Below are 14,776 nucleotides of genomic sequence, written 5' to 3' on the forward strand. Positions count from 1 at the left end.
TGGAAATGGGAAGGTGAAGACTTCTCATTGATTTTGGTAGGCACCCATTTCCAGTTTTCCTGCTGGAAGGAAAGGAGCTATTACCTCTTATTTTACACCTGAAGTCACTGAAGCAGAGAGGTTGAGTAAGTTGCCTACCATCACACAGCAAGTGAGTGGTGGTGCAGGATCCCAAACCAGGCGGTCTTGTTCTGGAGCCTATGTTCCTTGTGTAGGTAACTGCTGTACTTGTCACCGAATTGTTCGCCTGGACTCATGCCGGGGTTCTAGCCCAGGCTAAGAACCCTTATCTTGGCTGGGGCGGTTGTTTTTCCATTCGGATTCCCACAGCCAATGATTAAACCGGTGATGAGTCTGGAACAGCACAAGCGTTATTCAATGGCCAAAGAGTGGAGAAACAGGAACTTAGTTCGCAAATCAACTTCTCAACCCCGTTTGGGCCGAGGCACTGTATATATATATAGGAGGGTCGAGGTGAAAGGGAGGGAATTGAGTCAAGAGAGGGAGGAATATTCATGACTCATCTGAAACAGGCTCTTGTAACAGGTGAAATAGCTCACCCATCCTCACATAGCTTGTAAATGACAGAACTAGGATTATGCCCAAAGCCCGGTTTCTTTTTTTTTATTATCTTTTAAATTTTTTTAATTTTTTGTGGTACGCGGGCCTCTCACTGTTGTGGCCTCTCCCGTTGCGGAGTACAGGCTCTGGATGCGCAGGCTCAGCGGCCATGGCTCTCGGGCCCAGGCATGTGGGATCTTCCCGGACCGGGGCACGAACCCGCGTCCCCTGCATCGGCAGGCGGACTCTCAACCACTGTGCCACCAGGGAAGCCCCAAAGCCCGGTTTCTTAACCATTGTTACATTATTGCCTTCTTAGTACCTTTGGTCATGTGCAATATCTCATTAAGTCTAGTTTTCATCATCTCCTCTTACTCTGAAGACCTTCACAGGTTCCCTGTTTCCTGCAGAGTCAAAATGTTAAACTCTAGGCTCCACTGGCCGCTCTGTTTGTTTCCCAGCACACGACCCTCCACTCTGGCGGGGGAATGGGGAAGGGGCTTGTCCCTGTGACCTGCCTCATTCATCCCCACTTTCGGGTCTCGGCGCACTCTCCTGGGCCCCCTGGGTTGCCTTCTCATCTGTCCTTGATTTAAGCAAATGCTGCTGAGCCCTCCAGCAGCCCCATGCCCCCTCCCAGCATTTTCATTCGTACTGATCTAGGGCTTCCATTTATGTGCACGGCCAGTCCCGCACCGCCCAGCATCATGTCACGTGGGGTGATCCTGACTCCCCAGGAGTATTTTAAGGCCTTTCACAGCAGACTGTATCTGGTAGTTCTTCAGCGTAGTGCCTGGCCCATGTTGGACACATCATGGGCATCAAATAAACACTGGATTGCCTGAAACAACAGGTGCAGGAAACAGCTGGGACCCCACGGAGGTCCAGAGTGGCTCAACCTGTCCTAGCTGCCAGAGAAATGCAGAGGGAGGGAGCAGATTGGAGTTCGGCATTCCTGGAACATCGGGCCTTGGCAGGGTCTCAACGCAGGGGAGCTGGACCTTATCCAGAGTGGGAATAGATCTGAATCTTCCCCTTGTTGTGTGTGTTCATCTGTGTATCTCAAACCAGCCCTACTGGACTTGATACCGACCAGGGTTCTTGGCCTTCCCCAGTCAGTAGAAATTGACTTGAGGCCAGACAGATTCAGGCAAGGCTTTTGTGGGGCCCCTGAACTGGCTGCAGGAGGGAGCGAGAACAAGTGACAGGTTCCCTCGCTCGCTCGCCGAGGGGGGCTCATTCCTTATACTGGATGAGGGTGGGGTGTGTCCAGGGGTCAGACTGGACCGGTGGCTTAGGTGGTCTGCCCACCCCTTTGTGGTGCTGATTGCAGGGGGGCATGTGCAGTACCCTGCTTTTACTCCCGACACCCAGTTCATTGCTCCCAGCTCTTCAGAAATGGCAGTTGGGTTTTTTGTCTTTCTTTAAATCTTTTGGTCCAGAATTTGGCCCAACTGTGCGTGCACACAGTTATTTTTAGTCCCATATGGTTTCTTTGTATTTTGTAGCTGGAGGAAAGGTGTGTCCAGGTGCAAGCTGCAGGCCTGTCAAAGACTTGGTGGACCTGCTCTCTAAAGAGAGGAACTGTGCCCCGCACTGCCTGGTGTTCATTGTAGACTCTGCTGGCCTGGCTCCTGGCCTGGGCTCTTGGGCCTTGCAGGTATTTAGAAACGCCTCAGTCTTACTTGGATGACAGCGTTAGTCTGACTGTCTTCCTGATCATCATGAAATAAAAGAAGATTAAAACAATGAAACTTTATGCTAAAATGCATTTCAGGTCTGAAGGTGGTCAGGAGAGAGGGTTCCCTCCTCTTTGGAGTTGGTCAGTCTTTATTTTCTGAAGGCCTTTGTCTAATTGCATGAGGCCCACCCACATTTCAGAGGGTAATCTGCTTTATTCAGAGTCTACTGATTTCAGTTTGATCTCATCTGAAAAATACTTTCACTGTAATATGTGTTTGAGCAAGTGTCTGGGGACTGGGTTTAGCCAAGTTGACATAAAATTAAACATCACACCCTCCTGAATCCCCATCTCTTCCTTTGAGCTCCTGGATGTGGCTTGGTCCTCACTAAGCCATGTGTTTGTGGATTTCTTTCCCTCCCTGAACTCCCTTATCTAAAAGGCAGATACAGGGCCTCGTTCATCTTTATACTCCTCACAAATAGCAGGTGTTCAGAAAATGTGCAACTGGAGGAACCATCCAGCTCCATGATGTCTGGGCTCCTGCAAATGCCTAACCACTAAGCATGGTTTTAGTGGCAAAAGTGGTAACTGATGCTTTGACGGATTATGTGATGCACCAAAGAGTGTAGCATGAAAGGAGTCCTACAGAAAGTTTTCAGGGAATTATGCTCAAATATTCGGGTGGATTTTCTTTCTTTTCCACAAAAATGCATCTGAATTGTCTGCGTCTTGAAATTCCTTCCCGTGTAGGTGTGTGCAGTAACATTAGAATTATGACCCGCTGAGAGCTTTGGAATTTCTGGGGCGGACTTTGTCAGGCTACTTTGTGTCCTGATGAACGAAGCGTCTTTGATTTGGGCAAGAAACTTAAATTTTCCCTCATGTACATACATCTTGCACCAGGACGGTGGTCTAGGAATTTAAACTTCTTTTGGCAGTAGTTGCTTTCAGTAAAGGCGAGACAAGTGGCCAAGGATGAGAGTGGTGAGAAGGGTTGGTGTTAGCGTGACAAACTCCTTCTCGGTGGGTCGAAGTAATCGTTGAGATATTATTTTCTTTTAGGTCTTAGATTCTGTCTATGGTTTCTATAACCCTTTAAAAAATTTATTTCTCTAGTTCGTCAGAATCACCTGGAGTGCTTTTTTAAAAAACTAAATGGTCACACCTTGGAATTTCTGATTCACTAGATCTTGTCTGGGGCTCAAGGTATCTATGTCTTGAGTAAGTGCTCCTGTATACCTGAAAATAGGCCACATTTGGGAAACGTTGCCCTAGCTGTAGAAAGAAACACACAAAGCCAAAGTGTATTTTAGCAAATATGAAAGACGACCAGATCTTGTTATGACTAAAATCGGTTGAGAGGAAAAACTTGTCTCGGTTTATGCTAGACTTTTTTGGGAACAAATTTGGAATGTATTCATCCATTCAATCACTTATTCCACAAAATAATTGAGTATCTACCGGATGCCTGGCGAGGTGCTAGATACGTATGTGCAGTGGCAGGCGGCAAATGCAGAGAAGTCCTTCCTGCTTAGAATTTGTTTCATCAAGTGGGGGGTTAATAAAGAATCAAGTCGTGAAACTCACTGTGGATGCGTGTTTGTGTGTCATTGGTCCTTGGAAGGAAAAGTCCAAGGGGCCATGAGGCGGAAGTCCAGGGGGAATTTCTGTTCTGCTATGCACACACTGAATATTGAGTTTTTGTCTTGGTAACGTGCTTAAGCTGAAATTGGAATTTGCTTCTGTCTAGACAAGGTGTATAACATACGTATAACCTTTTGCTTGTTGCTGTGTTAGCCCAGACTGTGTAAGGCTGTTGCCGCGCGGATAGTGGTTGGACGGATTTGAACCAGCCCTACAGCCTGTTCCTTCCTTTAGCTGATGCCCACGATGGGCCGACTCTGTGCAAGGCTCAGCCTTAGCTGGAGTTGGGACTGTGTAAGTGCATGGATGACGTTGTGTCTACCGTCTTGGTGACTTAATATCCCTGCGGGGATTCAGAGCTAGGGAACGCAGCGCCAGCCTGGAACACCCTGAGCTGGTTCCTAGGAGGATTAGCGATTAGCCTTTGAGATGGGCCTGGAAGGATGGGTGGGATTAATACTCAGGGCATCCAGGCAGAGGCCACGTGGGAGTATGGACTTAGGTGCTGTGGGTCACTGGAGGGTGTGAAGTGTGGCGGACGCTCTCAGGTGTTGTAAAGAGGTCAGGAGGGAGTGGTGTTGGGGGAGGGTCGGTGGTGCTGGGGAGGGCTGAGGAAGGAACCAGCAAAAAGAAAAAAAGTTGTATCGGGCTTCGCTGGTGGCACGGTGGTTGAGAGTCCGCCTGCCGATGCAGGGGACACGGGTTCGTGCCCGGGTCCGGGAAGATCCCACATGCCGCGGAGCGGCTGGGCCCGTGACCCATGGCCGCTGAGCCTGCGCATCCGGAGCCTGTGCTCCGCAACGGGAGAGGCCACAACAGTGAGACGCCTGCGTATCAAAAAAAAAAAAAAAAAAAGTTGTATCAGTATTTCAAACGATTAATAGTATTGCTGCAAAACCAGGCCTCTGTTCACCAGTGCTGAAGAGAAACGCGGAGACACAGCTTTGGAGGCGTAGAAAGGAGTAGCTTTATTACTTTGCCAGGCGAAATGGGCCACAGCAGGCTAACGCTCTCAAGACTGTGGCCCCCTTCCTGGGAAATAGGAAGGGGTCTCATAGTTTCAGAGTGGAAAATACGGCTGTAGCTAAGGATCGGGGCTGCTGTAGTCTTGGATTCTTCTTTCCTCCTGGAGACACTGAGATCATTAGGGCTGGCGTCAGGTGGTTCTGGAACAGGTTCTGGTGGTCCTCGGGGTTATTCTGTGACCTTCTTTCTGGAATGAAGAATGCTCACAAAGGAAAGGAAGGTTGGGGAGTGTTGTCTTGGAGAAGTAAACATTAGGTGCACAGTACAACTGTAGCTGAGGGCAGGCATTTTCAGGATGCAGTGAAGCGAGAGAGAGAGGGGGAAAAACACCTGTAGACTGGGGCTTCCCTGGTGGCACAGTGGTTGAGGGTCTGCCTGCCGATGCAGGGGACACGGGTTCGTGCCCCGGTCCGGGAAGATCCCACGTGCTGCGGGGCGGCTGGGCCCGTGAGCCATGGCCGCTGAGCCTGCGCGTCCAGAGCCTGTGCTCCGCAGCGGGAGAGGCCACAACAGTGAGAGGCCCACGTAACGCAAAAAAACAAAAACCTGTAGACCGGTTGGATGGGTGGAAAGAATAAGGGCTGAATAAGGGCTAACATAATGGGGGTGTCTCAGCTAGTTTCTGCTACAGCAATAGCAAGTGAGATTCTGAAATTATGTTGTTTCAGGAGGAAAGGAGAATTGGGAGAGGGATGAACTGTGGCAGAACAGGCGAAAGCTGGTACCTGGCTGACGATGGGAGAGGTGGTGTGGAGAGAGAACTCAGGCTGCAGTGGTTGAAACCTGCAGAGGAGTGCTCAGACCACTGTCCATCCTGCCTCCTGCTGGACACGGGCTCGGGGCGGGTAGGAGCGGCCATGCCCAGTGTTCAGGTTCTCAGTGAGCCTGGATGAGAGGAGGTGGGGACGAGAGGATAGCGTCTCCTGCCAGCTTGTCTTTGAGAGAAATGCAAGGATCCTGTCTTCCTTTTCAAGTTCCGTTTTTACTTGTTCTTTTGAAGTAGAAGGTTGCAGTCACATTTGTAGCTTTGTGGCATGATAGATGGGGATGTCAAGGACTTGAAGGGTGTTTATGACGTTTAGGGTAGTAGGTTACTCTTCGTGTGTTGTTCTTATTTCTCAAACATCCTCACATGCTCGTTTCAGTTGCCGGCTGTGTTGCTTAGGACTCAGGTTGCGTGTGGGTCCTAGAATTACCCATGTTAAAGCTGTTTTCACAGATAGTTTGTTTTGCTCTCATTCAAGAATCCTTGTACAAAGGCTCTGTAACAGTTTCCTGAGGCTGCCATTACAAAGCATCACAAACCAGGTGGTTAAAACCACAGAAAGTTTTTTTTTTTTTGCGGTACGCAGGCCTCTCACTGTTGTGGCCTTTCCCGTTGCGGAGCACAGGCTCTGGACGCGCAGGCTCAGCGGCCATGGCTCACGGGCCCAGCCGTTCCGCGGCATGTGGGATCTTCCCGGACCGGGGCACGAACCCGTGTCCCCTGAATCGGCAGGCGGACTCTCAACCACCGCGCCACCAGGGAAGCCCAAACCACAGAAATTTATTGTTTCACAGTTCTGGAAGCTAGAAGTCTGAAATCAAGATGTCAGGAGGTTCAAGATCTCTCTGAATCCTGCAAGGGGTGAGAAATGGAATATTGCCTGCCGTATCAGTAAACAAGGATGTCACACCCATCAGCGACTGCAGCGCTCCAGAATGAGCTGGTGAGCCCTGAGGAGACTCAGGAAAGGAAAGAATACTGCCATCTAGCGGCCATCAGACTGCAGCCACTCCTTGTGGGGAGCCCTGAGGAAACTCAGGATGTGAAAACACAGGATACTGGCCCCAGATAGCTGAGGTGCATATCAAGGGAATGATTTCGGTGAACCCAGTCTCTTTCGTCTTCCCATACATAGAAAAGCACTAAATTCCTTAACTTGGGATATCTGGTTTTCTTTAATTAACAGTAATCTTTTGTTCTACTACTTGCCCTTTGTTGGAAAGCTCCTGTATATCCTAGCTCCGCCTCGCCTCCTTGGAGCAGTTTTCTCATAGTTACTTGAGATGCTGCCTGCTGGGCTTGAAGTCCTAAGAATACTGCAGAATAAAACAGCACTGTCAACTTTTAGATTGTGAATATATTTTTTTAGTCAATGGGGGAATCCTTCCTTGCCTCTGTTAGCTTCTGGCGGTTGCAGGCACACCTTGGCGTTCCTTGGCTTGTAGCTGCCATCACTCCAACCTCTGTCTGCACCGTCGTGTGGTGGTTTTCTGTCTGTGTGTCTGTCTCTGCATCTCTCATAAGGCCACCAATGATATTGGATTCAGGGCCGGCAGCCGACTCTGGCCTCTGTATCCCGACACGGAATTAAATCTCGGAAACAGAGTTTTGGGTGAAGTAGAAAAGAATAGCTTTATTCCGTTGCCAGGCAAAGGGGCCCACAGTGGGCTAATGCCCTCAAAACTGTGTCTCCCAACCTGGAGGGGGTAGTGAGAAGTTTTATATTAATGGTTCAAAGAGGGCGTGGTCAGCTGGTGGAGTCTTCTGATTGGTTGGTGGGGAGGTAAGTGGGAGTCAACATCATCGACCTTCTGGTTCCAGCTGGTCTGGGGTCTATGTGCTTAACCGTTAACTTGTCCCACCTCGTGTGGGTTTCAGTATCTGCAAAACAGCTAAAAGATATCTTTCTGTGTATCCCTGGATGGGGAACCAGGACCCTGCCCGCAAGGCTGTACTATTGTTTCTCTTGACTGTTTCTCCTTGTCTCCCATCCCCTCCCTTCCCTAATTAACAACAGCTTGAACCTGCCTGTTGGAACTCAGGGAAGGTGGTGGAGGCTGAACGAAGCCTATTTCCTGTTATCAAAGAAATGTGCGACTCAGAAAGGCTTTTGAGCCCAGGAGCCCTACAGGGTCCTGCTCAGTATCAGGCCCACCCTAGTCCAGTGTGATCTCACCTTAATGGATTACATCTGCAACAACCCAATTTCCAAATAAAGTCACATTTTGAGGTAACTGTGGTTAGGACTTCAACATAGCTTTTCTGTGGGGATACAGTTCACCCCATAACAAGTTCCATGGTTAGTATGATCCTCCAGGGTGTTAGGGACCCAGACTCCTCTCTTGTTGCTCCTCTGCATGTGGCCTTGACCCAGCTGGTAACCTCTGAGGCCTAGGCCGTGGGGTGGATGAAGGTCCCGGACATTGTGACTTTCCACCGGCCTGGATGTAGTCACATGGCTACACCTATCTGCTCGGGGGGCTGGAGAGAGAGGGCCTCCTTCTAGGCTGCCAGGTGCCAGCTGAAATCTGGGGTTTGTTACCTCAGAAGAACGAGAGCAGATTTGGAGGACAGCCAGCAGTCTTTGTCTGCCACACATTCACAGTTCTTGGGGGGCGGGGAGTGGGCAGCGAGGGTGGTATTTCTCTACCACTGTAGCTTTTCTTGTTGAATTATGTCCAGCATTTGCAGGGCAAGAGGGAGTTTTCCTATATATGATTATGTTAGTTCAGTAGTGGTTCACAGGACTTGGTTTGTTCAGCTGAATTGCATTGAATAGCTCCTAAGTGGTATGAAAATAATAAGTGGGAGATGTGGCCATTCCTGCTGTCGAGGAGAGAGGGCACTGACTAAGGAGAGACAAGTGATTGTGAATAGATGCTTGTAAACTATTTTTTAAGAGATAGAAACTTAATAAGAGCATTTCATTTTTAGAGCGATGATTTGAGTGATAGTTAGTGACAAGCAGTGATACTGAGTTAACGTGCACGAGAAGACCAGAGTATACTTAAGTGCCCAGGAAAAGGTCACAACTCAAAACAGGCAGAGCCAGGGTTTTAGTTCCGAGTCTCTGCCATTTGTCTTGTGTTCCCAGCCTGTCCTGTGCCACCTGATTCCTGAAGGCCTGGGAATGGCCTTCCTCTCTGTGTTCCTAGTATGTCACATGGTGCTTGGTATATGGTGGGATTCAGGAAATATTTGTGGAATCATTTCCTACCAACTCCAACTCCCCTGTTTGTTGTTAGTGACACAAAAGTAAAACAATAAAAATGTCCAGGTTTTACATGTGTTGGAGTTTGGAGCCATATTTTCTCCTTAAGGAGGAACTAGTAAACCAGTATACTTGTTGAGAAAGTTACAACTTTTCTCATGGCCCGGAAACTCTTTATTTTTATATATATATATATATATATATATATATATATATATATATATATATATATATACATACACACACACAAACATATGTAATATATATATAGTATACATATGTAATATATATAATAATCTATACATGTATACTATATATACTGTATGATTGTATATTCTATATGCTATAATAATAGTATATATTATCCTATATATTATTTAGTATGTTCTGATGTGAACCAACATTTTAAATATAGTTGGCAAAATGATACATAAGCTGTATAAAGTTTTTTCTTGCAAATTCCAGGAAAGCGATTATTTTTGTTTGTGTTTTGTTCCTGCAGTTTAAACAATCTGTTTTTCCTTTTCTGTAGACTTTTCCGTTACTTGATGAGATATCCCAGTGCAACCCTCAGCTGCCATCAGATGGTAAAACCGTAGTGGACGTGCAAGGTTTCACTGCCTTTTAGGATGAGGTAACAAATTCTTCATTCTAAGAATCTTGACTGCTAACAGGCAACTGAAGACATAGATTTATCAGAGAATTTTCAGACTTTACACGTGTTGTAAAGTGTGATTTGCTCATTTACTGAAAGTATGTTATAAAAATTCTCAAAATCAGGAATAGGTTTGCAACTACTGGAGATTAAGTATAAAATCAGCCTAAGATGTTTGACATGTTGCTCTCTCTCTCATTTTCAGGAGAGCTTTCAAAGTATTAGCACATTTTGAACTTCAAGTACATACGTTTGTAATGTTAGACTTTATAGGATTGGACAGACAAAATGCTGCAGTATGGAATGGGTTAACTAACAGGTACATAAACAATTGTTACAGACCAGAGGCTTTGGGGAATCAGTGTACATTTTTTGCCTTGAATTCTCAGATCATCTTACTACATACGGAGTGAAGCCATGGATCTTCATACAGATTTTACTGTCGGGCAGGGTGGAGGCTCCCCATCCTAAGCTTCTAGATGGTTCTGGCTACTTTGGGACGGCTTCTAGATGGTTCTGGCTACTCTGGCTACTTCTAGCCAGGGACGGGGAGGCGACAGCAGGAGGACATAGTGAGCACCAGTGATTCCCAGTTGGAGGGTTGCACTGTGTGGCAAGCTGACAGGGAGAACTGGTGATTTTCCAACACTTGGTTTATTTATGTTGTTCAGGCAAACAGAAAACACACAGGGTCTGCTCTCAAGAAGTTGTCAATATTGCACACCCTGTGCAGCCCCTTTACCGACGACTGAAACGCTCCCCCTGCCCCCTGGTTTCATGGTCCTCTGTGCACATGGATTTACCTCCAGTGTGGTATTTCTCATCATAATGCACATTTATGGAAAGCATCATTAAAGTTCCATTATAAAGGCGACTCTGTGTGAATGCTAACACGTACTTTGAATGACCCATTACCAAATTTCTTTTGTACCAAACTATGTAGCATTTTTAAATGAGCTCCTTTGTTCTTCTTTCAAGAACTTAGTAACATGTTCTCAGACTTCTGTGCAACTTACATTATGCTACAGAACACCCTATTCTGTTGTCCTGGCCTTGCCTATGGAAGGATTCTGCTCCACGCTGGGGTCGTTAGTAATTAGGACCTGTCGACTTAGGTCATGGGTGAGAGAGCCCTCGGAGCGGGAGGGGCACAGACTTTGGAGGTTTTGGGGAGAAGCTGCTTCTGAATGAAGGATATGCTGGGTTGGGAGGCAGGAGATAGACATGAGCTCTGTAACCTGCTCCGCTGTACAGCCAGGTGGGCAGGTGGGGGAGGTTTTCGGGGACCCAGGTCTCATTCATGAAATGATGGGACTTGGTCTCAGTCTTGAAGCTTTAAAATAAATGGTCCTGTGAGAGCCTCCAAATCTCCACGGGGCAGGGATTTCAAATGGTCCGTTACACAGTGGGGCTTAGCTGATGATCAGATCATCATCCCTCAGACGGTCCTTGTTGAGTCAGTGGCCCCCTGAGCCTGTATAATCAGGAGACAGTCCCCGGTACCCCTGCGCTGTCGAGTGCTGCCCCCTTCTGGTCACGGCCGAGCAGTGCCCGATCCTGAAGCCTGAACAGGGAGGGAACTCAGTGTCTGGCCCTGACAGACTGTGAAGGGCTGCAACGGGAAGCTGTTGTTTGTATGTGGCTCATTGTTTTGTTGTCGTAACTGAGTGAAAGGTAGTAAAATGGGAACCCTAGGTGTCAGACAGGAAGAAAGGAATGGAGAAGCTTTAAAAATGTTTCTCATGTATTAAAATCTAGCCTCTTCTTGATAGACTTGTAATACCTATAAAATCTGGGGCTAGGTTTTTTGGTGATGAAAAATAATTGTCCTTTTCTTTAGTCTGTGAATGTTTTATAATTAGTTTAGTTCTTTCCAGCAAAGTTTTTCATTTTGAAGATGAGGCAGACTCTGCCTTTCGATCTTTTGGGGTTTTACTAATCAAGTGTGACCACTCTTTTTTTCTTTTTAAACATTAGCAGTTACTGACAGTTTTCTTAACACGTGCATACACTCTTACGTCTCTCAGGAATACTACCTGTGATTGGCATGATGAGTATTTTGTCCTTCTCCCTTGCGTTGGACTGTGTGCTGTCGCAGGTATCTTCATGTTTTTTGTTTTTCTTACAGTAGAAGTACTTTATTGCCCCTGTTTAGCCAGGACAGGTAATGCATGAAACATGTATAAATATGAGGCTTTATCACTCTGACCCATGATGTCATAATTAATTTTTTTAATAGAGTTTTAAAAAATTAATTAATTTATTCATTTATATTTGGCTGTGTTGGGTCCCCTGCATTGGCAGGTGGATTCTTAACCACTACGCCACCAGGGAAGTCCCCATAATTAATTTCTTTGTTCCCCATTTTTTGTTGCTGTTGGTGTTCAGTTAGAGCTCTCGTGAAATTAGAGCTTTGACCGTTATTTGTAAGAGTTAATTTACCAAGAGTGACTTTATCCTATAACGTGCCCCTTTCCGTGCTGAGCGTTACTGAGATTCATTCTTTATCGAATGAAAATGGAGCGATTAGTGGAGATTTCAAATTATTTATTAGTAAAGGGCCAGGCATGTATGCACTTATGCTGCCACCTTGTGGAGATTAGTGAAATAGACAGTTAAAACCAAGGGTCATAATGAAACCTTACAAATGATTAAAAGCCTCATACTGAATATTCTATTAAGTACATTATTTTAATAAACTAGTAAGCACGTTGTGTTTTCCTTCCTGGTGCTTCCTGTTACACAGTTGGGAACTGCTTGTCGGGACTTTGGACGTCTCCGTGAAGGAAATGATTTATGTGACAGCTGTTCAGGACAGAATGAGACAGTGGGGACCTCTTGCTGTCACAGTGGGCCCTCCAGGAGGTCTGGAGGTGGTAATGGCTCTTCCGGGAAGCTCTGAGCATTTCCTCGTGTGACTTGACGTGGTCCCGTCAGTGCACGTGTAGTGAGTGTGCAGCCATGTGCTGGCGCTAAAGATACAGACGTGAGCAAGCCCCGGACGCCTCTGCTCTCCAGAGGCAGCCAGGTTCTGGGGCGAGACAGATACGCAGGCAGACTATTTCAGCCCAGTGTGGTGAGCGCTGTGATGCTGTGGACACAGATGTGCCACGCCTGTGTGTTGTTAAAGATTTGAAGGACATGTGCACGTGCACTTAGTCTCCTGTGTTCTGTACAACAGAATACAGAAATCTAAACGTGGGATGTGTACACAAGAGGGGGATGTGTACACAAGAGGGGGATGTGTACACAAGAGGGGGATGTGTACACAAGAGGGTGATGTGTACACAAGAGGGTGATGACTTCCTTTATGATGGACTTTTGCGCTTTGGACACAACTCACTTCAGAGTTCTTTTAATAATTTTGGATATATTCTTCACACACAGCTTTTTAAGAGCAAGTATTTGTCAAGTAAAGGATACCTGGATGCAAGAACAGCTGCATTAAACATCAGATACATGAAATACACGTCCTGCTGGGCTGCTCTGCTAGTTAAGAATGTTAAACATTCTTAATTAGTCTTTGCTGAATATAGCACTTTATTAATAATCCTTATCAACCATTAGTTTACCTTGACCAATGGTGTTATTCTTCCTTTTTTTTTTTGTCCTGACTGCCTTAATCCTATTCTAAACGAAAGGGTTTAGAATACTGTACTTAATCCTATTCCTTCAGAATAAGATTCTGAATGAAAGGGTTTAGAATCTTATTTTTTCGTTATTCTAAAGGAAAGGGTTCTATCGTTTATCAAGCGCCCAGGGTGGGGACAGTTGTCCTGCTGGCGTGTCCGTCCTGAGTGCTGCCTGTTCACGTGTGTGTGTTGGCATCTGTTTCAGTCGTCACTGTTGAGTGCTGTGCTGGGGGAGCTGCCCCCGAGCCAGGGGCTGGTCAGCGTGCACGGGAGGATCGCGTATGTTTCTCAGAAGCCCTGGGTGTTTTCAGGAACTCTGAGGAGTAATATTCTATTTGGGAAGAAATATGAAAAAGAACGATATGAAAAAGTAATAAAGGCTTGTGCTTTGAAAAAGGTGAGTCATGACTTTTGAGTTGCATATACTCGAATTTCAAATAATGAGAGCGTTGGTTTAAACTACAAGGTTTGTTAAAAGTTTCTTTCAAATTTTGAAAGATCTTTTAATGTTGTTTAATACTTTAATCTCGTCTTCTGAGTAAATATGCACACATGTATGTCACTATTTGAATCCTGATGTGATACCAGCAATCATAGAATGTCTTTTTTTGGGGAGGGAGTTGTTTCACTTTGTGAAGTTTTATTCACTTTTAACTTCTCTTTTTAATGGGCAATTACAAAAATTTGTAAAAAATAGAGAGCACAGTGTAATGAGTACTCATGAACCCACCCCCAGCTTCAGCCAGGATCGGCTTGTGGCCAGTCTTGCTGCATCTCTCCCCCCGCCCACTGCCGGCCCCACTCCCACCCCAAATTATTCTGAGGAAGATCCTAGGCCTCAGATTAGTTCATCTGTAAACATTTCACTAGTCTTCTCTAAGAGACCTTTGGAAAAAAATTACCCCATTATTACACCTGAAAAGTAACCTGAATTTCCTGAATATCATCAATGTTCTCGTCAGTGTTTACATGTTGTTAATCATCTCACTGAGAAATCCCATTCGCTGGTGGTTTGAATCAGGCTCCAGGTAAGGTCTGCCCTCTGCGCTTGGTTGATGCCTCCTCCTTCCCTTTCAGTCTGTAGGTTTCCCTCTCCATTTTTGACTTGTGTTTTATTATTTAAGGAAAGCGGAGCGCTTTAAAATTTCTTCTTCTTATTGCATTGTTTCACTGGGGGAAAGGTTGTTTTCACAAATGGCATTGAGTTTCACAGAAAATGGCAACTGAAAACATTTAACTCTGTTGGGATTTAAAGGAACTTAGTGAACGAATGGTGAAAACTGAACTTATCTGATAGAATGTAATTTGGCAGAAAGAAAGAAAAATGTAAATACTGATAAATACTGTGTTACTCTCTTGGATTATAAAAATCAGTGAATGATAGCATTAAAGGGCTCCCCCGGGGTCTGGTCAGTGCATTCTGGACGTCTGACTGCCCTTTTATGCTGTGAGGAAAAGGCTGGGACAGGCTTTCAAGGGCGTGGTGTTGAGGGCTCCAAACCCGCCTTGTGAGGAAAGAGTAATTCTGCTTGAACAATGGCTTGAACATCATAGATTGCATCAGTTGATGTGGACAAAACAGAATTGCTTGTTCGTT

General features: G+C 46.0%; 1 protein-coding gene across 1 annotated transcript in view; it reads left to right on the forward strand.

Annotated features, from left to right (window-relative positions):
- Positions 1-348: 348 nt before the first annotated feature.
- Positions 349-14,776, forward strand: part of LOC116742970 (multidrug resistance-associated protein 4-like) — a 129,753-nt gene continuing 115,325 nt past the window's right edge. The window contains 8 exon segments of the mRNA XM_032610904.1: positions 349-433; positions 2,070-2,221; positions 5,584-5,760; positions 8,776-8,835; positions 9,425-9,479; positions 10,219-10,360; positions 12,294-12,423; positions 13,385-13,576. Of these exon segments, the coding sequence (XP_032466795.1) occupies positions 349-433; positions 2,070-2,221; positions 5,584-5,760; positions 8,776-8,835; positions 9,425-9,479; positions 10,219-10,360; positions 12,294-12,423; positions 13,385-13,576 (993 nt within the window).

This window comes from Phocoena sinus, chromosome 18 (genome assembly GCF_008692025.1).
Source record: "Phocoena sinus isolate mPhoSin1 chromosome 18, mPhoSin1.pri, whole genome shotgun sequence".
In the NCBI taxonomy this organism is placed as follows: domain Eukaryota; kingdom Metazoa; phylum Chordata; class Mammalia; order Artiodactyla; family Phocoenidae; genus Phocoena; species Phocoena sinus.